A 25,274-nucleotide genomic window follows, 5' to 3' on the forward strand; every position below is an offset into this window, starting at 1 on the left:
CGTCGCGAGCTGGCACGTGGTGCGCCGTAGCGCGCATACGATTAAAAAAAAAAAAAAAACTCGCTGCGTACAGGTAAAAAAAAAGTAAGCGGCGCGCACGGCATGGGGGAAAGGGAGCAGAGCAGGTCGGCACACTAAAAACAAAAAGAAAAACGTTTGGGAGAGGAGGCACCCCAGGGCTGCTGTTCTTGTTGCCATGACAACGTAAACAATCGTGTGCGCCGCCATTTTGCTTCCGCATCCCCCTGCTGTTAGGGCCGTAACTGAAGGGGACCTTGGCGCTAGCGTCGAAAGAGTGTATGCTGGAAAACAGCCAATGGCAGCCATGCGGAGATTCACCCTTGTGCTATGACTGCTTGCTCCATTGGCGACAGCAAAACAAAATGGCGTGCGCATGTGCAAGCTCCAGCGCCATGAAGAAAACGACGGAAAATCTGCTAGGCCAATCAGATGGCTCACTGCGTCAAGCAGCCAATACGAGCGCATGCTGGTACATCACAATGACGCGTTTTTACTAGAAAACCAATGAACAAGCAGAGACTAGGGATTTGGTCATCCTGGCGGCACTGTATGACACTGAGCCTGTGGGGAGCATAAACACACAAAGTCTTGTGACTTGTTGGAACGCCCACAGCACTTTTCCAGGTAGTGCTCAAGGAATGCATCAATTTCCAATAAGTTTTAAGGGCCCTCGCAGCACTGTCTAAAGTTCAAGGCCCTTTCAAGCAGGTGTACAAACACTGCAAACTCTCACTACACATTGTACACACGCATAGTTACACCCACCTTCTCCTTGGTCTTGGTGATGAATCCAAGGCGCTGGTCTATGTCTGCAATGCAGTGGTGCAAAAAATTAGCAACACACCGACATTGCTGCATGGTGGCTCAACAGCAATTTCATCAACACTGCAGTCACACCCCAGATAGCCACAAACATCCAATAGATGTACCGCATTGATCCAAACATCCAGCAAAAAATGGGATGCCCTATGGACATCCTTTGCATGCACATACATCTAAAGGATGTACAATGCCATCAAAGTGTTGGATGTCCAATGAACATCCATTTAGTTCGTTCATCAGACGTACAGCAGACAAAACTTTGGATGTCCATGGAACGTCCATAAAGTTTGTACTTTAGACGTGCATTGTAGGCCCCCCAAAGCTTTCACATTGTCTACGCGTGCGCTTCTATGATTTTGGTGTCGGCAATGCTGCGTAGTTGGAGCCTGTAGTTTGGTGCGACAATCGCGCGGTATCATCAGTGATCATGTGATGGATGGCCATAGACTTCCCATTCTTTTGCAATTAATGACTTCTATATTTCCGACTTTGGAAAAGTAATTGAAAAAGCAAGGTACAGTATGTTTGGGAATGAATTGACATATATAGTAGAAAAAAAGAACTGCATGAAAATTTTATCAAGGCACTCTATACTTGTTCAGCACCACCAAACTATTTTAAACTGTGGCAAACTTCCAGTGTGGAAGTGATTGCGTGGCCCCCGACACTTGACACTCCATCTTGGAGACCATGTGCGTCGAAAGCATGCTCGAAAGCAAGGAGCCGGAAGCACACCACAAATTTTGCACTAAATGAAAAACGGTGTTTAAAGACGTCAGGAAAGTTAAATGATTTAAAGAGATTTTATGCAGCATTATTGTCCAACTATCAATTATTCTCACAGTTGTGTGCCTGTCACCATAAGCACAGCCATTGCAATGGTGCAGAAGACCGCAAGATAGCACTATGGTGTTCTAGAAGGGAGTAGTGGGCTCAGGAGCCGGAGCACCCTATGCATTGCAGCGAGGCGGCGAGTGCGGACGGGACGCGGATTTTGGTGGCGGCGCTGTAGTCGTGTGGGCTGGCTCCCTCCGCTGCTTCGCCATAGAATAAAGGGCTTCGAGCGCTTGTTCATGCATGCTTAATTCGCGACATTGACTGTTTTTTGGTGTTTCAACCTACCGTTCGAGTCTGTTTCGCGCGCAGTCGGCTGAACACGTGAGAAATAGGAATGTCGAAACATCAACGGCAACGACACTGCTTCGCTTCTGGCTGTGAAACAGGATATAAGTGGGAAAAAGGAAAGCAGCCGTCGTTCACCGTGCCAAAAGATGAAGAAAGACGGCGAATTTGGGAACGCAACTTGCACCGCCAAGACAAAAAAACTAGACGAAACATGTGCGGTTCGTGAACTTCATTTCGGCCCATCGTGTATTTTTTGTGCGAGACTATGTGCACATAAAAAACGGTGAAGAGGTGCATACTCCACAAGGAAAGCCGGAGCTCCAGCCCAATGCCGTGCCGACGCTGCTGCCAAATGCCCCTAGTTACTTGTCAAAAAAGTCAGCACAGCGAAGACGACCTAAGAAGCGAAGCAGCGCCAACGTGACATGTTACAACAAAAGGTCCAAAGTGTGTGGTAATGAGCAATCCGATTGTCATGAAACGGAAACAAAAGCCGATGAAGCTGCCGCGACAACGTCTCAACGTGAGCCCGGTATGCCTGAGTATTTACTGGCTTTGAGTGTTCCCTCCATCTGCTGGAGTTACCACCGTGTTACCGATTACACTGGCGTTCTGTACTGCAAATTGAGGATGCACACCAACCAAGAAGTAACATCAGAAAGGGTGGTGATCTTCTCGCCGGATGCGGAGACGAGGACGCTCGGCGTCGCATATATAGTGTACCTTTGTGGCCGAATGGTCGACCAAGGACACGTCATATGCGGTGCGGAAGCTGAGAAAATTCTACGAAATGTTGACACGTATCGTATCTGCAAAGGTGCATTGCAAACTAGCAGCATGTCACAGGCGGACTTAACTAAGAGCCTTGAGCTGCAAGTGACCACCCGTGAGGGCATGTACTTTAGCAAGCGCTGTGCTGGAAAAGAACCATCAGAAGGTATGTTTAACTGCTGCATGATTGTAATTATAACTGTCATGCAAATAATTTTTCATCATATTTTTTTAACACCTGCACTGCTAACAGATCAGGCAACTGCCCCATTTGCCGTTTTTGGTTTTCAGGGCAAGCATGCATCTCCTGTCAATACCTGAGAAAGGCCCTTCTAACACGACAGTCAAGGCTGAAGAACTTAAGAAGAAAGTCTCAAGTACGGCACAGATGCTCCGCGCAGCAAAGAATAGAATCAAACGACTGGCACCTCGCTCTGCAGCCCTCAAAGACCAGCTGATCAACATGCAGCAGGAGAACGCCTCAAAACCAGAAGAAGTCCTGCGAGCACAGATTGAAACTTTGCCTCTCAAGCAGCGGGGATGTGTTATGACTGTTTCTCTGCTGCAAAGAAGAAAAATGCTATAGGAAACATCTATTCAAAAGATTGGATTCTTGAATGTATTCTAATGAAAACGAAAAGCGCCAAATTGTACGAGCATCTTTGCAGACATAACATCATTTCCCTCCCGAGCAACAGTACATTGAAGCGCTACCTGAGGCTCTGCAAGAGTGGATTTGGGTTCAGCCACAAAGTGCTAAACCAGCTCAAGCTCAGAACAAAACATATGACCAGCATGAATAGACATGGCGGCCTTTTGGTCGATGAAATTAAACTGTCTGAGCACCTTATGGTAACTCCTTCGGGCCACATAGAAGGCTTTGTCGACATGGGCCCTTTCACGTCTGAAGGGCAAACTGTAACCTGCAACCACGGCATGGTAGCAATGTTCGTGCCATTTACTGGAAAATGGAGCCAGGTTATTGGTGCATTTGCGACAAGCGCTAACGTGAAAGCAGAAATGCTTGCAAAAATATTCCCTGAGGCAACAATTTTTGCTGAAGCAAGTGGACTGTTTGTCGATTTTGTTACCTGCGATGGCACGTCTTGGAATAAGCAGATGTGGACAATATTGGGAATTGAAGTCAAGTCAAACAATATCACCTGCAAGCTAGACCACCCTGTGGACTCTGCTAGGCATCTCCACTTCTTGTCCGATTTTCTGCATTTGCTGAAGTGCCTCAGGAACATGCTCCTCAAGCATCCTCTGAATACACCTGATGGCAAGGTATGTGGCAAAATTTCGTGTAACATGTTAACATGTTGTGTTATGTTCATGTAGCACTAGTTCATAATTTCACTTTCATCTTGTGGACGTTCCAGTAGAGTTATTTATGCTTCTAAGTACAATAACACAAATAAAGAGCTAAATGTCTGTTTTATATTATTTGGCCATTTTATCAGGTTTCTATCCAGCCTTTGAGGGAAGCTTTCAAGATCGACTGCACCAACATCACTTTGAAAGCAATGCCTGGCCTTTCACTCGTTCATCTGCAGCCAAATAGTTTTGAAAAGATGCGAGAGAATTTCGCTTTTCAACTCTTCGGAGATTGTGTTATCAATGGACTCCAGTTTTATAAGGATAGACTGGAGGCTTCATGGGGAAGCATTGATGCTACACTGTCATTCTTTCGGTAAGCAACACAAAAATAATCCATGTTACTGTATTTCTGCATGATGGAACAACCACATAGAAATATCTAAGCAATTGTACCTTAGATTGTTTTGCGAGAACCTGGTTTACTTCACTTTCCATATGCTTGCTGATAATAAGCAAGTATACTGACTGTATTAAGGGGTCACATAAAATAAAATATAAAAATCGTGTAGTGGCAGCCCTTATTCCAAAAAGAATTTCCATTTCTGTACTCTTTCAGGACCGTCAACTGCCTCATCAAGACGATGACATACCACTTTGCAGCAGAAGCTTTGCGCCCCTGCTCCAAGAAGGCACAGACACTGAAAGACTTTCTTGAATTTCTTTCTTCTTGGCAGAGTCATGCCAAAGGAGTAGGTGGATTTTTAAGCGATTCAACTGCAGACGGCCTAAGGGTGACGATATCCAGCACATTATCACTGCTGGATTATCTTGTCAGCCAGGGATTTAGGTATGTTATGACATCCAGGTTAAGCCAGGATTCGCTCGAAAACTTTTTCGGTATAGTCAGGCAATCACGTGGGTCTAATGACCACCTAACACCAACGCAGTTTCTAATTGTCGTTAATTGCCTATCCTTTTATAACCTTGCGAAAATAGTAAGCTCAGGCTATGCTGGCATTAATGGAGCTAGTGGAGAAATCAGTTCTCTCCTGAGAGCACAAAATGCTCCAGCTCAAGAAGCCAGGGTTGCTGCAATCGATCATCTCATTGAGGAAGGAAACCTAGCTTCAGCCGAGCGCATGCTTCGTATTCCTGCTGAGCACAGAGAGTTGGTGGAGCAGAAGAGCGATGACTGTCTAATACATTACATGGCAGGGTATGTCGCTCGAAAGTTTCTAAAGCGTTATGACTGCATGCCTTGCAAGGCCTTTCGTTTAGAAACCTCCAATATGAAAAGCAGAAACTCTGAGTTCACTGTGACATGTGACAAGGGAGGGTTGTTATATCCTTCGCTGGAGCTTTTCAGGGCAGTGAAGAAGTTGGAGGGCATGTTCATTGTGTTCTTCAGCCGAGAGAAACTCTGCAGTGACAGCATAGTGGATGTAATGTTGCTAGTGAAGGATAAATTCGGCTATGCCTTAGGCTGCAGCCAGCACTCAGATGGGCTCACAACAGAGTTGACCAAGTTCTATGTGCTGATCAGGCTGCACTTCTATGTAAAACGGATCAACCAATCGCGACAGGAACGGCGTAAAAAGAAATTGCACGCGAAGATAAGCCATTGCTCATAGTGCCTCTCTCGTAGCAGCCGTGAACCCTGAAAATGGAAACAAATTGCATGTGAACATGAACCGTTCCTCATAGTGCCTCTCTCGTAGCAGCCATGCACTTTGAGAAAGGAGTAGCTGCCCATCTTTTGTACCAATGAAGAGTTGTTTTTGGCCACCATGAGTTCTATTTATATTGCAGTGTTACGAAATTTAGCTATCCCTGGTAACTACTACGACCGCATAACAGTGGCATCGCCATAGAATTAATCACCTCCCTAGCTTTCAGTAGATATATGCTTTCGTAAACAAAACCGCACTTAAAGGAATAAAACCTCATCATATCAGGCCTCTGTTTCAAATGTGTTAGTACATGCGCCGCAATTGTTTGGCTCACTTGAACTTGTGAATGCGATTTGGTTCTGACCTGTATAAAAATTGTTAATGACAAATGAATTAAGCAATTTACCCATTCACATATTTACCTCTTCTACGGTGTTTGCGAGCTTTTAGTTTAAAAAACAGTCGCATCGCCGTGTGACTGCTAGTCTGCACTCGTTGGGTCAGCTTTATTTTCATGCAAGCTTGAAGAATTTCCACCTTTCCACCATTCTCTGCGCCTTATCTTAATTTCAGCGGAAGTTTGCAGAAAACATTCTACGGAGCTGCGCGCTTTCTTTTTCTGGCACGACACCAAGCGCACACGGCTTTCTCTACGATGAAAATACTCAGAGTTTCGCGTTCCATACAGCCCATGATCTAGTGGCGCCATCTGGCGGCGTCGACGTGAGATGCCACACCTGCGGACTCTCCCTGACCCCACTACCCCCTTCTAGTTCACTATAATAGCGGTAACCTTTCCGTTCTCACAACGAACCACTTTTAGGTTGCGGTGCTGATGCTGTGACACTTCATTTCTTATTCCCAGCCATGTCTGCAGTGGTGTCCGGTTGTCAGCAGGCACATGGTTTTCAAGGTACATCGGTGGTTTGCTTTTGTACTTTCTTCTCTTTTATGCTGATAATGAGCGCTTAGCATGGGCCAGAAGAGCTGATGCACAATGCAAATGCCCAGGGGTTTCAGCAGTACCCTTCAAGGCATGTCGGTGGTATTTCTTCTTGGAATAGTAATAAACTGAGCCAACTGGTGTATAGCTAAGACTAGTTTGAACAGCTGAACTGCAACCCGAAACAAATGGCGATAGAGAAGCGACATTCTTGTTTGTCTCCCTTTGTCCCGTGTTTCAGTTCACCTTCTCATACTCGTCCTAGTCTTTCCTTACTTTACGTGCTTCTCGCAGTCCGCAGGTTTTGTGCACAACGGAACGATGGTTTCAGTGGTTCTGCCACACGTTTTCGATGGTGGTGCTCGATGTTGTGAGGCAGTCACCGTTCATGCATTGCTTTTCTTTTGTCTGCCGGTGGAGGCCTTTAGTAGTAAGGGCTGTCTGTAGAGCTACATGATATTTTGCACGCTTTGTTGCTCCTCTGTAGGTTTACATAGCTCCTGTATATAGCGTGCAGTATTACGTGCTTGTATCATTTGTAGGCACAAGCCATGTACTTTCACGCGTTCTTGAATAGTCTATCTTTTTGCACATTATATAAAGCTTTGCTGTGCTCTACTGCTTGCAAGGACAAATTTTATTGCCAGTGGTACTATTTAAACAGATGCCTTAGATCTGCCTCCATGATAAAGATGCTATAGGTATGGATTTATAATGTGGGATTTTAACCTAATCACTGAATTTAGAGAAGCTGAAAACTGGTTACTTTAGGCATCTTAAGCTACCTTGTATGTCTTACCCATGCATTCAGAAATGTGCCTTAACTTGAAGCCCATGCTTGATTTGGTTGAGATAAAGCCAGACGTGAATGCACCCAAGGAGAGACAGTGAGTGTCTTGGGCACGTTCACGCCTGTCATTATAGTGACAGTCAAGCATTGGCTTCAAGTAAGGGTGAATATCTGAATGTGGGGTAAGTAATAGGCGATGTGTTTGCATAGTTGTAAAGATTCTGTCCTCTTTTTCAGGTTTAGGATGCTAAAGCCAGCCAACAAGAGAGTGATCTTCCACATACGTTTCGCCCTCCAGCCCCACATAGGAGCATACCGTGTGCCTTTAGGAGTGCTGACAAATTTTCTTCCTCTTTTGAAACTGGTAGCGGTCTAACTTGTAGTCACGGTAATGACTACAAGGCTAAACCTCACTATCTTCAGCACGTAAAAATGATGTTCACTTTGAAGTGGCAACTTTAAGATGAGCACTCACTGCAACATGTTTCCTTGGTAGTACTGCTGCGGGGGCCAATGCAATTAACCACTGCTGCTATGCTGAGCCCAGTGTATGAACACCAACCAGATAACGCTACAGAGATGTAGATGTAGCATCTCGTCTCCAGCATCAGCTGAATCAATGCTTTGGCCTTTCGTGGCACCTGATTGCATTTTAAGTAGTGCTGTACGTTTTCAAAAATGTGGCAAATATAGAATCCTGTTACGCGACGTTGGACTGAGTGTATGGAAAGCAGTGAGGCAGTTTAAAAGGAAAGGGCTGATTTGATACTGCTGCAAGTGGCTCAGCACTCTCAGCAGCATGGTGTGGCCTGTAACCACTGCATTTGGTTGACGAGTGCATGCCAAGTGTGCTGTGGTACCAGGTAACCACTAACTGCAACTACATTGACATTCCTTATGATCCATGAATCTACATACGTATTGGCTGTAGTCTCACTCGCATGGAAATATGGTATAGTTATTCTACTCGGGTAATTTATAGAGCATACCATTTTTGTACTTGTACTGCACGTTTACTTATTCGAGGACAATGACTTCCTCATCGAGTGAGAACAATATGTTAAGCTTATTTTTTTTTTTTTGCAGTAGCTGTGTTCCGAATTTTTCTCCTTTACGGAGAAGCTAATTTGGCACCCTTTTGCTGCAGGGTGTTGCCTGCTTCTCTTACAGAATTTCTCACTGTGCTAACGTATTAGTGGTTTTCAGATTGTTTTTCCTATAGGATATATTGCTCTTTTGGGCCTTCAGCTGTTGCTCTCCTTTATGTTTCACTACATTGTTTCTATTTTTTGTTTTTTTTTTACTGAATACAAGGCTAGTCAAATAGTGCTTCGATGTTTCCATATGTGAATTTTGTTTTTGTTCATGAGAATGAAGTTTGATAATGTGCCATTTGTGTTTTGTTTTACTGGATAGAATTCAACTAACACTGCACTGCGAGAAGTGTTCCTTTGAAAGCATTGCTTTCAATGTCTCATTTTGTTTATCCTTTAGCATGTTTATGCTTAGCTGTTATGCAAAACTAATATTTTGTATTGGTACGTGCGTTAAGTGCTCATTGTACCTTTCAAAAACCAAGAGATGGCATTATGTTGTATTTTTAGTGTTCGCTTTATTTTCATGAGACAGGTGCAGTCTGCCATTGTATTTCACTACAAATATTGTGCACATCATTACGTACTTGTCAAACGGTTGATACCAATAAGAGGTTTTACAATAAAATGGCTGGTGGTGACAACTCAAGTTTCTCTTCGCTTAGTAATAGTGCCACTTTGATTTGTTGTCCCAAACAGTCCAGGACTGTCCGACAAGCTGCATATACGCCAATAATCACTGGCTGTAATAGCGTCTCGAGCAGTCTGGGGCAGTCTGGGACAACAAATTAAAAAGGTCCAGTGCATGCATGCATAACGAATAAAAGAAACAGCCAAAAAATGGTACAATGGATGTCATACGGACTTAAGTGTGGTTAATATTAAAACATGCATATTGCGTGTTTCTTGTGGCCGCGACGAACGCTCTGGCTCTCAAGCTGTCGGCTGAACTGGCCAGCGCTGCACTTACCTTTTGTAAGTTTACTTTGTAAATAGTCTCCAGTCTTAATCCTTTGTTCGCATAACAATATGGATATCCATTAGATGTAGGAAATATCTATTGGATGTTGTGGATATCTATTAGATGTAATAAATACGTCTACAGGATGTCGTGGACGCCTATTAGATGTTACATATATCTAGCGCTGATATCCCCACAACGTACTACTTACATGTTCTAGATGCATTTGCGATGATCCATAGTACATCCATGCAACGTTTTCTGGATAAATCTGGATATCTAATTGACGTACTGAATCTCCAAGGCTTACCATATTATGCACATCTAACAGATGTACTGGCTATCTGGGACAGGAACAACAGCACTGTACTACACATGTAACCGATAAAATCAAGTTGGCTTGCGTTACATCAGACACATGCAAGCAATGAGTTTGTTCCCAATGCGCTTGCGCTAGGTACTGCACAGACAGCCTGATAGAGATTAGCCAAATAATATTTATAGAAATAACATGCCCAGTCAACATTAACAAAATCTAGACGGCCAATTTCAAGAAGGCAGTTATTCTACCACACTCGCATAATGTCTCGTGCCACCTAAAAAGAGTTAGGAGAGACATGGATTTGGTGCACTGTTTTGCATTTCATGCAAGTTAAAAAAAGGAGGCTCAACAAAAGGTGTTACATAGTTAAAACACTCATGCACGAAATCAGGTTAAAGTAACAAGCATGTCTTGCAAGACTAAGACCGCGCAAAATCGTGCAACTGTCTTCCCATAGCAGAGCTGCATACTGATGATACTTCAAGGACAAAGAAGTTCACATAGGAAAAAATTCACCGACTATTACAATTCACCCTAATGCAAACTGAGTGCAGCTCCATTCACATTTTTATTTCGGGATATATTGTGGCAAAGACTTTAAGAGAGACATGTAGCATAGTCGTCAATCGTTGAAAATCTGATCTGTGGGTGAAGCGCATCGGATTCTATACATGACTCATCAAAGGTTCCAGTGTAATCGCTGGTGTCGTGTGGATTCCAGAAACCATTACACAATCTTTGTCGTGCATACAGTCAGATTACAAAACAATCACAAACCATTACAATGGAAAGAAGCATGAACGAGACCAAACCAAGCAAACCAAACAAGCACGAGCGAGAGTTGATCCGAGCAGATGACAGTACAAAGCGAGCAGTCCAGCTGAGACCAGATACGAGTACGCATTGAGTGGTCATGCAGGTCCACATGACACCAGTTTCTCGTGTGCATGTCACTGACGGGGCTGATCACCACTGTTCGGGGCTTGCGCCTTTTATCTCCCGCTCTGCATTCGCTCTTTCATCTTCTGCTGTGCTTGTTCGCGCATTTATGCCGCCAACAGTGACGCTCGCCACAAGAACAATGAGCAGCTGCACGTCAGACAACCAAGCGAGTGCTAAGCATGATCACTTCGTGCGTTGTTGATGTAAGCGATCTCCTAGGAAACAGCCAAAACTGATATGCAAAAAGCTGTACTGCAAATTATTCAGGGCATTCTAAGACATGCTAGTATAAGTCCAGGCTACATTCTTGGTCTCGTGATCCTGACCAAGGAGGAAACAGAGGCTGCTCAGCAGTAGTACATGGAGCAGGTGACAAGCAACTCACCTTGGATGCTCTGGGAAACCTGGGCGGCGATCTCTACCAGCGACAGGGGCTTCATCCTAGAACAACAATTCTTCAATCACCACACCGGGGAGTGCAGGACACTGCTGCCAAACCTTCATAATACAGTTAAACCTCGATATAACAAAGTAGGTAAAATCAGCAATTTGCTTCGTTATATCAAAGTTTTGTTGTATTGAAATTCAACCTTTTATGTAAGTAAGTAGAGTCACCGATCGATTTTTCTTGCACGGAAAGGGGCTGCGGAATCTTTAGAATTATCGGGCAATCGAAAAAAGCAAATTTCAATGGAAAAACAATTCAGTTTGGTTAATTTGGGAGCCGGCAAAAAATGATATGGTTTCATGCCAAAATTATATATTCTCATGGGAGGTATGAATTAAGCGAAGCCGGCAACACTTTCGAGGGCACTTCACCCCTGTGGCTGATAGCATCGCCCACACTGGGACGACACCTGGTTAGCTCAGATGGTAGAGCAGCTGCCCTAGAAATGTGGTGGTCCCGTGTTCGAGTCCCAGACCAGGACAAATTTTTCTTCAACAACAAGGCTCTTCTTTCGAGGAACCCGTATGGGTTTCCTTTGTAGCAATTGCTATGATTGGGTGAATGTTTAATTTTCCCTTTATTAATCTCTTCTCATAGCAGGCATCTTCCGGAAGCAGTTAAACGAGTGAACACAATCAGCAGCCGGATGGAGAAACGTGGTGAGCAGGGGCACTGGCCTCCCCACCATTATAGTTTTCTCTCAAAAGCTCTGCCATTCCCCAATTTTGATTTTTTTCATGCAACCCAGTTATAACAATTATTCGTTATAACAATGGAATTTTCGTGGCACCTGAATATTGTTATAAGTGGGTTCGACTGTATCACGTGAATTGTATGTACTGTTGTCTTTTCAATATGCATGTGTGACCATATCTGTGCTAGCTGCAATGCTACATGGCAAGCCTCCTTGTGCATAAATAGGCAAGTTTCGGTGCAAATAAAACAAGTTGTTAGTCAGCGCTTGTGTTGTGGTTTGTGATTCTTTGTCTCTGTCCCTGTCGTGCTGCGCCTTCTGAATAGCCCAAATCAAAATTTCACTACTGTTTAAGTTTGCATGTGTACATTATGTAAGCAGTGTTGTGTGCAATATATTTCATGAAAAACCTTTGCCTTGAACATGTTTGTTATATGTAAATGTACCTGCCATTGTCAAAAAAAAAATGTTGCTTTACATTTCCTGTTGCAATGGTGCTCATTGTATACAGCTCCTTCGGGGGAGATGTGACATTCTCATTTTGTATTTAAAAGTATGTAGAGTGCGTAATTTCTATTCCTTTTACTTAATATTCGTCCATCGCCATCTAAAATGCATAAATGCTACTGGTCCTCCAAAACGTTATGCAATGTATAACGTATAGAATTCCTGCTTTTCGTCTGTAAGACACTTGTGTGTCTTTTATTACAGTAAAAGCTCATTAATTCGAACTGCAAGGGGAAACCGCTTCAGTTCGAATTAACGAAAGTTCAAACTAACGAAAGTGAAGGAGAACAACAGTACACTGAGATTTGGAAGCAGTAGGGCATGTCAGAAATTTAATGCTTAAAAAAGTCCCTGATCGTAGTCTGTCTTTTTTCCTTGAAGGCGACAGCTAGCACTTTCTGCTCTAATGAGCGAATGTGGCGGAAGGCCTCCTCTTCGCCTTCTTCAAAACTGAAGAAGAGACGGGCAGCATTCAATCCAGCCATGACCTCCGCAGCGAAGGGCCGCACTGGCACTTTATCTTCCTTCTCCTCCTCGTCCCTGGTAGCAACAGGTTCAGCGCTTCTGACCTGGAAATTATGTCCTCATCTGTCAGCACACCACACACCACTGCACTCTCTTTCATGTCGGCATAGTCAGCAAAGGAGATGTCGTCCAAAACGTCTGCCACGGTAGCGATGACGCCATCTTCGAGTGCAGGTGGCTGATTTCCTCCTTGTAGAGCTTGCGCGCCGAAGCCGCAGTGGCGATAGCAATTGCTGCAGCAACCGCAGTTACTTGCTCCCAAGCACTTACAAGCATGTGTAGCGAACTTAGGAGCGTCACCTGATAAATATTACACAAAATAATTCGCTCCCACAGAGGGCGCTGGTAAAGCGATTTAAAATGTTTAATGATACCTCGGTCCATGGGCTGCAGCGCCACTGTAGTGTTAGGTGGAAGGAAGGCTAGCTCAATGGCTATCGTCTCAACATCGACCTTATGAGCCGAACAGTTGTCAACAAGCAGGAGGACTTTCCGTCCACAACCCTCAAACTTTTTGTCCATCTTCGCTAGCCACTGTCCAAACAGTTCCCCCGTCATCCATGCCTTTCTAGAAGTTGGCCGCATAGTCCACTGGGAAGGACCAGATGTTCTTGAAGCAATGTGGACTTCGATTTGCCGATCACTAAAAGTGGCAGCTTTTCAGTTCCTGCCATGTTCGCTGCAACCAATACAGTTATTCTATTCTTGCTTCTTTTCCCTCCAGTGCACTTGTCGCCTTTATATGTGATTGTTTTCGCAGGCAGCAATTTGAAAAATAAAGCAGTTTCCTGTGCATGTCCTGCGGAGAATACTTCTCCATGTGACCTTGCAACCCCTCAGAACGCCAAGCTTCATACGTTTCAATGTTTACGGCCTTTGCTTCTTCCGACACAGCACGGAAAACAAGGTTATAACGCTCGCGGAAACGGTGCAGGCACCCGTCTGAAGCAGCAAAGTGGTTGCAACCCAGCTACAGCACGAAGTCCGCTGCCTTTACCAGTATCACAGGACTGCTCAGTGGAATATCCTGAGCGCGCGTGTCCTTTATCCAAAGCAGTAGCGCTTTCTCGAGGTCAGGATACCTTGCGGGCCGCAACCTCTTCCTTTCGTTGGCAACTTCTGTCGCCAAGGCATATTCAACAGCCCTCTTATTCTTTATGTAAGTGCAGTAGAATCTCGATGAACAGAAATCGCTTAAACGGAATTGCCACTTAAACAGAACAGTCGCCTGTACTTTAGTTGGTTTTGTATTCACATAACGTAAAAAAACTTTCGGTAATCGGAACTTAAATTTCCGCGTCACCATGTAAACGGAACCGAAAATGAAACTTCTTGGCAGACCCATTGTCAGTTTTTTCTGGTTCCGGCTGTTTCTTGTTTTTAGTCGTAAGCCTCACCTCGTTGGTAGTCAGCCGTGTTTGCGCAACGAATGAGCAGTTCTTGTGTTGTGTTAGCGCAGTTCTTATTCTAGTCGTTCGTCAGTTCAAGTCGCCGAGGTTACAGGGCTTAGCCCCTGCCGCCTCGTTCTTGCCGTCGTGGTGCCATTCGTGCTTCATTGCCGCGTTGGCGTTTTCTAACATCGGTGGCTTGTAAGCGCTCATGAAGTTGAGGCCTAGTCTGTTGTTTCAATGGCGGCACAGAAGCGTGCACACCATGCGCTTACGTTAGAAAAGAAGATGGACATTATTCTTGACTTCGAAAGCGGCTCTTACACGAAGTCGGCACTCGCGACGAAGCACGGCGTCCTGAAAAGCAGCTTAACGAGGATCCTGCACGACAAGAAGCAGCTACGGGATGTCTTCGAAAGTTCACGATTCGGGCCCCAGAGGAAGCGTCTGCGACAAGGCGAGCACGAAGAACTAGAGAATTGTCTCGTGTTGTGGCTTAGAAGAGCCCGGAGCCAGAACATTCCCATCAACGGACCACTAATCCGTGCCAAGGCAGGAGAGTTTGTCCTTCAACTCGGGGTAACAGACTTCTTGTGCAGTGAGGGCTGGCTGACAAGGTTTAAAGACAGAAACGGCCTCGTTTTTCGCACCATTGCAGGAGAAGCCGCAGCAGCTGATGCGACAGTGTGTTGCGACTGGCGTGCAGGGCGGCTTCCGGAGATTATGCATCAATTCAAGGACGATGACATCTACAACGTAGATGAAACTGCGCTTTTTTTTTTTAAGCTCCTGCCAACGAAATCGATGGCTTTCAAAGGTGAGAAATGCACAGGTGGCAAATTGAGCAAAGAAAGACTGACTGTTCTTGTAGGAGCGAACATGTCGGGCCGTGACAAGTTGAAGCTGCTTGTGATCAGGAAATCGAAAAACCCTCGCTGTTTTAAGGGCATAACTAATATGCCCGTGACTTAAGAGTCAAACTCAAAAGCGTGAATGATGCAAGCCCTCTTCAACAAATGGCTGCACACCGAGGATGCGCGAATTTCGTGGCAGAAGAGGAAAGTACTTTTCCTTGTTGATAACTGCCCTGGACAGGAGACTGTAACAGTACTGAAGTCGATTCAGTTGGAGTTTCTCCCGGCCGACACCATGGTACTGTTGCAGCCCATGGATCAGGAAGTTATTCAAGCCCTGAAAGCCCGCTTCCACAAGAGTCTCCTGCAGAGGATGCTGGTGTGTATCAACCGGAATAAGGAGTACAAGGTGGACATTCTTGGCGCCATTCATCTTATTGCCGATGCCTGGAGGCAGCTGACTGTTAATACTATAGAAAATTGCTTTAGGCATGCGGGGTATTTTTCGAGTGACCAGGCATCCGACTTGCAGGATTTGCCTGAGTGTGTGGGGATGCACGACTCTCACACGTCCCCTGATATGCTGTTTTCCCGCTCGGCTCGCGTGCCATGGAAAAAGCTTAAGTGCCATGGAAAAAACAATCCTAAAGATGCAGTTCCAAGGACTCAAACAAAGCAAAATTGGTGCATTTTTTAGTGCACAGTGACTACTTGTTGCCAAATAAACTTTGTGAGTGCTGTACCAAAACCTCTTGCAGTTTTCTTCCTTCCTGAAAAACTTATCAGGTACATTCACCTTGTAGTGCTTAGAGTTCCATAAGATGGTATAAAGAGTGCACGCACATAAATCTGCACTTTTGCACATATCTCAGTAAACAGAACTCCTGTTAAATGGAACTAATTTTTTTGGTCCCTTGGAGTTCTGTTTATTGAGTCTACTGTAGATAGCGTGCTTTTTGGTATTGCATGCTTCTTCGCAATTTCTTGCTTAGACAAGAGTCCAGTGTTTACTTCCCGCAGGATATCCCTCTTCTCTTGCAGTGTTTTGGCGCTGTATTTGCCGCGGGCACACGCCATCTTCAAGTCGCAGCTCTGGATCCGACTGTGCCACACCATCAATGTCCACCAAAGCGAACGTTAGCCGAGGCTTCACACAATCACAAAGAATCGCAACGGCCGGTACCTCCTAAGCTGAAAACAGACGTGCACAACCGATGAAGACTGCCGAGACAAAGATATTGAACATGTGCTGAACATGCTGAACAAGATTGGCATAGCCTCCGAGATTCGTAACGGGCAAGAAGTTTTGGAGGTCACGTAGAACAGACAGGCAGTCGCAGCTGCCTTCTGGCCGACCCCGTGCCGGTTAGATTTTTCCCGATTTTGCCTTCTCTTGCCGTTCTCTCCGTTCCGGAGGCGACGCAGCCTTGTGTGTAGGCAGTAGGCGTGTTTCTCTGGCCGTGTGCCAGGCGCCAAGCCACTGGTACAGTGGCGCGTAGTTCGAATTATCCGTGGCGGAACCTTCTCGCGTTTCAAATTAACAGGCTTTTTTAAACATAGGCTTCTGTGGAGCTTCGCCAGACCAAATCGTACAGTTCGAATTATCCATAAATTCGAATTATTGAAGTTCGAATTAGCGAGCTTTCAGTGTACTCTGCCTATTAAGCGAGATGAGATAGCTTCACTTTCTTTTAACCCTTTCGCTGTCACGGACGTACCGGTACGTCTTCGCGCTTCCCCTCCACAGTGTCACTGACGTACCGGTACGTTCTCTATCGTGCATTCAAAATTTTGCACCTGCGAGCAAAGCTGGCGCTCCTGGACTAGTCACGCCATCTGTTGACTCTTTCTACAAGTTCGTATTTTCGCCCTGACCTGTGTTAGCCCATGTATTGAAGAGTACAGTGCGACTGCCACTCCCCCATCTCTCTTTGCTGAGTGGCGTGGTGGCTCCGCGTTCACTGGATCATGCGTCGCGCGCGCGTGTGGTTATGGGTTCAAGGGTTGTTCTGCCATCTCCGCTGGTTTGAAAGCTTTTACTTTTCTTCTGTTGGTGTGTCTGCTACGGCGCGTCCAGTTCAGAGGCACGCGCCGTTTCCTCTCCGAAAAGAGTGACTCGATTGGTGCTTTCGCACTCTCGCCGTACCCTCGCTTCCGACTTGCAGCAGTAAACGTAAAGCCCTTCAAACTTTGTTTTAGCCTTTTTCCATCTCCCTCTGTCTTCTTGATCACGCAACATCCTATTTCTCTCCGTTGTGCGGGCGACTGAAAGCGCATCCTCCCTGCGCGTGGCTACTTTCGGATGGCTGAGCGCACAGGACCTTCGTCTGCTCATTGGAGCGGTGGCTCTTCCGATTCAGAATACAAGCTGAGCTCGGACTCGGACAGAGTCTCATGCGAGGAAGAGGCGAGTTCCACATCGTCAGATTCGGATGTTGAACGAATGTTATAGTCAGGCTGATGGTGATGATGATGATGATGTTTACTAACAACAGCTGCAGAACACTGAAATGTGCATATTGCATTGACTATGTTATTTGTATACCAATCATAATAAAAAATAAATTGCTATGTTCATTCCCTGTTATGCTCGTTCCCTGAAACCAAGCCAACACAGGGGTGCGTCACGGCCAGAAAGGTTTGACAGCGAAAGGGTTAAGGGAAAGGTGATGTTACAACCTCAGTTTCGGTTTCACAGTGTTTTTATCACTAGCGCCACACCGCAGTCAACCTTGTAAGTTTACTGCATCGTGTTCCTGTTCCCATCCTTTGAAATAAGTGTCAGTCTTTGTTTGGTCCCCGTCGGAAGAAGTCCTCTTTCCTTCTGCAGCGCTCCACACCCCGGTCGGTATGCCCACTGAGTAAGCCTGTCCCTCGGCCAGCGTCGTTCGACAGCACACGACTACATCGCTACATTATCCGATTAAGTTTTGTGCAATGGACTGCTGATGGTTTTCGTGCATGTGCCATAGATTATTCTTCATTATTTCCAGTAATAAAATTCAGTTGATAGTTGCAGCATCGTTCCGTTGTTTCGTACCTCTGCTATATTGTGGCGGGTTTCCACCTTCAATCCCGTACCAATTGGCCCAGCTTTTGACTTAGATGTTCCTCGCCTTCGTCTTGCCTCGGCTACTCTCCTTGTTTAATTGAAATCATCAAAGAATGGATTTTCTGATGCCATCATTATCAAAATATGATAAAACAATTTGTAAACTATGAGAGGGAGTTATGCAGTTGTGGAACAGTGGAAGAATCTCCCTGTCACATCTGCACAGTCCAAACTCAGCTAATTTATATATTTACACTGGCAAGGCAAAGTTTGTGCGACAAGCATGGACAGGCAGATGGCTGGTCTATAACTGTCAATCAATCCACTGCCCATAACTGCTTAGTGCAGTAAGGAGAGCTTGTTCCAACAATGCAGCAACAATGGCAAGAGAAAAGTGCGGCCCTGAAGTTACAAGCAAACAAAACAAAAGAAGAGTCGGTCACTCACTTGTTTTCAAATTCTGAAATGAAGTTCTCGTACATCTGAAAAAAAGAAGCCAAAAATTAAAACCAAGTACTAGCATTCCTAACTAGAAGACAACCCAATCGCCAAAGCACTGCAGCCCAGCAACCCTTCCCGTCCAGTCTTGCTGTCTCGGTACCCGACTCCCTTCAGTAACAACAGACAAATTGCCCTATTAGGCCCACCACCTGCCCTGCCCATTTTTGGTGTTTCATTGCTGAAGCTTCCTTTGTCAGCTTTAGCCTCGTCATTAACAAATTTATTCAGATCTAGGCCGGCCCGGTTCTAAGCCAAACCCTGAAAGTCCGAGGCCAGAAAAAAGAAAAAAGAACTTACCTCCAATGTAGGCCGAACGAAAAAGCAAGGACAGCATTCACAAAATGGAAACGGCCTTTAATGAATATGAACACGCCGAGCTCATTCTACATTGCTATCTTCCTTATCGCTGTCATCTCCTCGTTGCGGCCAGCGCACGCAAAAAGCATCGCAAAAAGCCCGGCTTCAACGTTTTGCGATGCCTCTGTGGCTGGCACAACTTTTCGTTTGAAAGAAGCAGCATAGTGGCATCACCTGTTTGGGGCCATCATGATCACGCCACACCACACGCCTCTATGCCGATATGACACAGGTCAAAACGACGTCACTCGCATACTTCAGTTGGCTACTGGCGCAGCGAGTAGCGGCTGCAATAATGACCTATTTAGATGGCACCATATTTATCAATTTCCATTAAAAACTGGAACATTCGTTAAAATCCTTCAATGTAAGCTAACCCTAGAGTTTGGTATAGGATTATTTGAAAAAAAAAAAATATCCGCCTAGACTAAAATAAATACGGTAAGTACTAGGCACCGGTTATGCACTTTGCGTTTAAAACAATTTGCTCAGCACGTGGATCGTCATTATGTCCGTGGCTTGTGCGTAGCTCACTTTGGTTTCCATGCCAGGCTATGTGAACACTACTTCAGCCTACCGAACCCTATGACGATAGATTCAAAGCCGCCCCACATTCAGCGTTTTTACTGGCATCCGTCGGCATTGACGCCGAGAGAGACGACGAGCCGAAATCCCGAGGTATGGGCCCGCCAGATCTCGCTGCCAGAAGCAGCTCAATGAGAGGAGAACAATCAGCGCCCAGCCATGCTGCTGGCTACTTTTGCAGACAACTTCCACTGCAGCCGGTTCAGACGTGCACCATTGTGGTGCATCTGCAAAGGCAGCCACTCATGCCTTCATATGCACAGCAGCCTAGAATTTTTTTGGGTGTCTGACATAGAACTATATATAAACGAGGCATAAAAGCCATAATCAAGAATATTTCTAATAGCTCACTTGAACTACATTACACACTGCTCCAGATTAAGTTCAACTGGTTACATTGTGCGACCCCAGGCAGGCGCGCTGGTCAACGTGTGGCTGTGCGACCGACCCTCCTCGCTCACGCGCCACCGCTGAGAGACGGTTGTACACATGCTGAATGTGGGGTGGCGTTAATGCTCAAAAACAAAGCTTTACTAAACAAAGACACTGTACTACTAGCCCAATGACATCGTAACACCTCATTTTAATTGTGTCAGCAGTACTCAATCCCCGATAATAAGTCATTGCAGGACGGAAGAAAATGCCGCTTCCCCATGCTTACTCTACTCTATTCTTATATTAACTGAATAGAGTTAAAATAACTAAGACAAAAAATCAGGCGAATACTACGCACTGTACGAATTGATATAAGCGAAGCTTCCAGTGTTTGCTTTGATTGATGACAATTAGTGGTGAATTTCTTCAACGTTCAGTCTAAAATGAGGATGGCAAGTTGGTGTTAAACATTACCTCACGTGCACCACTGCTGTTTGTCTGCATGCCACAGTGAACACTCAGGGAGACGTGTTTCCTACAGGCGCTGTTGTGCGCCATTGTTCATAACATCCGAGAGGATTAAGCATTGTCATTGCTTCACACAGCACATCGCATCCTGGTGTTAACAGCGCAAATTGTAGACGGCCATGTATAGACTGCCACGTATCGTGGCACAAGCGTTAAACTTTATTTGAATTGTGGGGTTGTACATGCGAAAACCCCAATCAGATTATGAGGGATGCAGTGGCGAACATCCGATTAATTTTGATCCCCAGGGTTCCTTAATGTGCACCTAAATTCAAGTAAAGAAGAGTTTTTGTACACGAGAGTACAATGCATCTAAGTGCACGAGAGTACACGGTCGGGATTGAACCCACGACCTCGAGCAATGCCATAGCCGCAAAGCTACCGCCACTGGCACAAAAGTGTTGATTCGATGTTCAGCCACTTCCGTAGTGTCAACTAGATGCCACAGTGCTTAAATGTCGCTTTGTGCCTGCACGTCCTAACACATTTGCGCAGTGTTGATTTTTCAGAAATAGCAGAACTGTACTGTACATGCCTTGAAATTAAATACATCCAACTTGTCCGCAACCGGCTGTCATGTCTAGTAGTAGCGTTTCCTTGTCTTCTTGTGTCGCCTTTTTCCTCGCCCGCCCTCCCCCCATGTATGCACGCTGTGAGTGAAGAGTGGCAAGGCTGTTATTCACTTGTTTCACGACAGCGTCGATTCTACCCATTCTCTACATCCCCTCTGGACTGCTGCACTTTAGTGCAGAGGTAAGTGCTGCCCTTTCTGCAATGCTCTCGAGGGGTGTCACGGATAATTACAGTAGTCAGGAGGGCACTGTGGCGATGCCCAGGGAGCACCAGAGATCATTGTAGCAATACGATGGAAAGATCCAAACAAGCTTCTTGCATTGCCTTTCCCTTCTGCCACGCCCCTGCCATGTATATGCAAGCTCTGAACCACCTCCCCACATGGCATGCAAGATAGCAGCACCAGTGGGAAAAGTCGAAGGAAAAGCCAAAGAAAGCTTCGCCTTGAAACTTCATTTTCATTTAACCCCATGCTGCCTGTACTCTCACATTTTGGGATTTTTGGTATTGCATAGTGCTGTGATGGTTTTGCTGGCTCACGAAGTTTATACTAACTGCAAAGAACAACTTTGGCTGCATCCATTTCATGTATCTGGCTGGTTTCTGGCCACAGATTTGTGTTACAGGCAAACAAATCATAGCACCTGATCTCGGGCACTGTTACTCAATGATGGTCACAAATGGTAGTGGAGACACGTACAGCGTCACACTACATCAGTGGCAGTGTCAAAGAATGCAGCCCATTCAACTATAATTTTCTCCCGAACTAAGTATTTTATTGGCACAAAACAAGTGCTTATAAGGAAATGTTGAAATGGTATATAGCCAGTCCATGTCGACTAAATATTTCCGATTAGTGTCCCTTTATGTCCTCTGCGATCTGTGGCAAGTTATCTCCATATTTGCTGAACGTCTTGTGCATAAACCATAGTGTGCCAAGATATTTTCAATTCATCTTCCTGGTCCAGCACTCTGCGTGCAGTGAATGTATACATTATTCCCTCCTACTGAGAGAACAACAAAATACAGCAAACTCTCCTCATAACCAAGTCACTGGGACAGGAAATTGATTTTATCGTGAGGCTATTTTGTTAAGACTAGGCAAACTGAAAAGAGCCAATGTAACATAGGACATACACTGCAGTGATGTTGGAGTTTATAGAATGGTTCTCAAGACAAAAGCTGCACTCAACAGCAGCGACAAACAGTGGCTGATGCCCGAGAGCCTCGTTTGCCCACATTCGCCACTCAATGGCAGGGTGGCCTTCACAGCACTCTCTCGTAGGTTCATACCGCAAAGAAAACAGAAGTCTAACAAGGCCTGTCATCAGCACAAAGAAAGCAGACAAGGACAGGCACCAACTAACACTGTGTGTCCACTCTCTTCGCACCGACTATACCATTACATGAAAAGCAAAAGGGTCATAATAAAGTTTATCCAATCCAATTACATAGCAGTGTGGTGTGGATTACCTAATCTACACTAAGCCCAGTGCGGTGTTCTCTGGTATAAAATGCACACACCGCAGCTGGGGCAACAAAATACATCACTGGGCAAATTTGCTGGACAGGCTCTCACCTGGAACAGGGCATTGCCCTGCTGCATCTGCGAGCAACGGACAAAGGCCAGCAACTTGAGAGTCAGCTGGTGCCACAGCCTGCAATCACAGTTGAAATACACCGCCTTAGTTAGCAACCCGCCAGTGCTGTTCAAAAGGTTGGACCAGTTTTAACCCACAACACCAAAAAACTAAAATGGGTTACAGGATCTGAAGACTATCCCCAAACTGACATGCATCTTCTCGGGCATGTTACTAGTCAGTGCCAAAGCTTTGAAGAAGCACTTTCATAGAGAAACTGCTGATATTTGTCACAACTGGAGATGCACACGTCAGGCCAGTATATGGCAAAACTGCATCCCCTCAGACTGGGCACAGCCCTCTGAACGCATCTTTTACTTTACTCTAAGCACACCGGCATGGGCAGGACACATAATGAGGAGGGAAGATAACCGATGGTCATTAAGGGTTACGGACCTAATTCCAAGGGAAGTGAAGTGTAGCGGGGGACGGCAGAAAGTTAAGTGGGCAGATGAGATTAAGAAGTTTGCAGGGACAACATGGCCACAATTAGTACATGAGCGGGGTAGTTAGAGAAGTATGGGAGAGGCCTTTGCCCTGCAGTGGAAGTAACCAGGCTGATGATGATGATGATGGAGCACACACACTTCTGCGGCATACATTCAGCACTTTAGACTCAGAAAAACTTTAAACAGAAGAGAATGACAAGCAATACATTGTCTTTAGATCACAGTGACTTTTTCACAACCTTACGGCTGCAGATTTTAGGAATTAATAAACTTGCTTGAAGCAAATGCATCAGTGGTATACAACATTTTGCACTGCCACAAGAAGGTAGCACAAGTACCATCACAATATTGATACATGCACATTGCGAGTTTCTTGTGGCCGATGCATGCGGGCGCCCCAACGAAGACAACAAACGCTCTCTGGCACTCGAGTTGTCGGCTGGACTGGCCAGCGCTGCAGTTACCCCTTGTAAATATACTTTGTAAGTAGTCTCCAGACTCAATCCTTCATTCGCGTCAAATATTAGTTGAAGGTCCCGTTCCCCGTCCTCGCCACGGAGCTCCGCAGCGGCGGCACCGTCCTGCTTTCCACTGTGGCTCCCGGTGATGACACCTCGCCTCTCCTTCTACTCCTGCAACCCCGACAACAACGTACATTACAGTTACCATTCCCCACGATCCTGGCATATTCTCCGGCGAAGATAATGTCAACGTTGAGGACTGGCTCAGCCTGTATGAGCGTGTTAGCCAAAACAACCGCTGGAACCCTACCATTATGCTAGCGAATATCCTATTCTACTTGGGCGGCACTCCTCGTGTCTGGTTCCGGACACACGAGGACAAGATCTCTAGCTGGGATGCTTTGAAGGAGAAGCTCAGCAACTTCTTTGGAAATCCCACCGGTAAACAACTGGCTGCTAGGAAAGAGCTTGCTACCCGACTTCAGTCTTCTACTGAATCGTATGCTTCGTACATACAAGACGTGCTCGCTCTTTGCCAGAAAGTCGATGAGAAAATGGTCGAGGTCGACAAAGTCGGCCACGTACTCAAAGGAATCGCTGACGATGCGTTCAACTTGTTGGTTTTCAACAATGTATCTATCATCGACGTCACTGTCAAGGAATGCCACCGCGTTGAGCTCGCCAAAAGCCGCCGTTTCATTCCACAGTTGTCCCGGCTCCCTAACACGGCTGCAACGTTGTCTTGCGTCAACCTTACCGCATCACCACCCTCAAATGAGCACGTCACACATATTGTTCGCCACGAGCTCGAGGCTACAAGTCCTGTGTCGTTCAATCCACGCCCACCTGACCCCACCATCGACCAACCAGCCCCAGCGATCTCTCTCATTCAGGCAGTTGTGCGGCAGGAATTCGCAAACCTAGGTTTTCCTGCTGCTTGCTCCATCTCCCAACCTGATGCCCAACAGGTGCCAGCTGCTAAGCCTCACGGCAATCTGTATTGCTCTCCCAGATACCGCAACCCTACTGAGTGGAGAACTGACGACAAGCCCATTTGCTTCCGCTGCCTCCGCATTGGCCATGTCGCTCGCCACTGCCGCACCTCCCGGACGTCACCATATTCAAGCTCCTTTTCCCTATCTCCTCGCTTATATACCGACCCGTGTAGGGGCTCGCCTCGCCGTATGCCTCCTACCTTTGACGTATCCCTCGATGTCAGTCCTGTTCGCTCACCATCGCCTCAGTGCCATCGGTCCCCGTCACCCCAGCCACGCCGGTATTCATCGCTGACCAATTATGGACCCTCCCAGACGGAAAACTAGACCATGCAGCTCCTGGAGGTAGCGCTGCATTATCTTCGTCGTGTCGAAATCCTCCGTTGATGCTCCCAACGAACCAGAACTTACTTGATGTTCACGTCGACGGTGTCCCTTTGACGGCGCTAATAGATACTGGAGCCCAGGTGTCCATAATGAGTTGTAACCTCAGTCGTCGACTGCGGAAGGTTCTCACACCTCCTACTACTCGAGTTGTACGCGTGGCAAATGGCAACACTG

At 45.9% G+C, this 25,274-nt stretch overlaps 1 protein-coding gene across 2 annotated transcripts in view; it reads right to left on the minus strand.

The window, feature by feature from the left end:
- The window catches only part of LOC126519177 (26S proteasome non-ATPase regulatory subunit 13-like), a 146,657-nt gene that overhangs the window by 96,479 nt on the left and 24,904 nt on the right, over nt 1-25,274 (minus strand). For both annotated transcript variants that reach the window (XM_050168792.3, XM_055065158.2), the window contains 4 exons: nt 22,748-22,826; nt 18,697-18,731; nt 11,167-11,222; nt 787-830 (listed from right to left, as the gene is read on the minus strand). In XM_050168792.3, the coding sequence (XP_050024749.1) occupies nt 787-830; nt 11,167-11,222; nt 18,697-18,731; nt 22,748-22,826 (214 nt within the window). The remainder of the gene's footprint in view (nt 1-786; nt 831-11,166; nt 11,223-18,696; nt 18,732-22,747; nt 22,827-25,274) is intronic.

The sequence above is a fragment of the Dermacentor andersoni genome, chromosome 10 (assembly GCF_023375885.2).
Source record: "Dermacentor andersoni chromosome 10, qqDerAnde1_hic_scaffold, whole genome shotgun sequence".
Lineage (NCBI taxonomy): Eukaryota > Metazoa > Arthropoda > Arachnida > Ixodida > Ixodidae > Dermacentor > Dermacentor andersoni.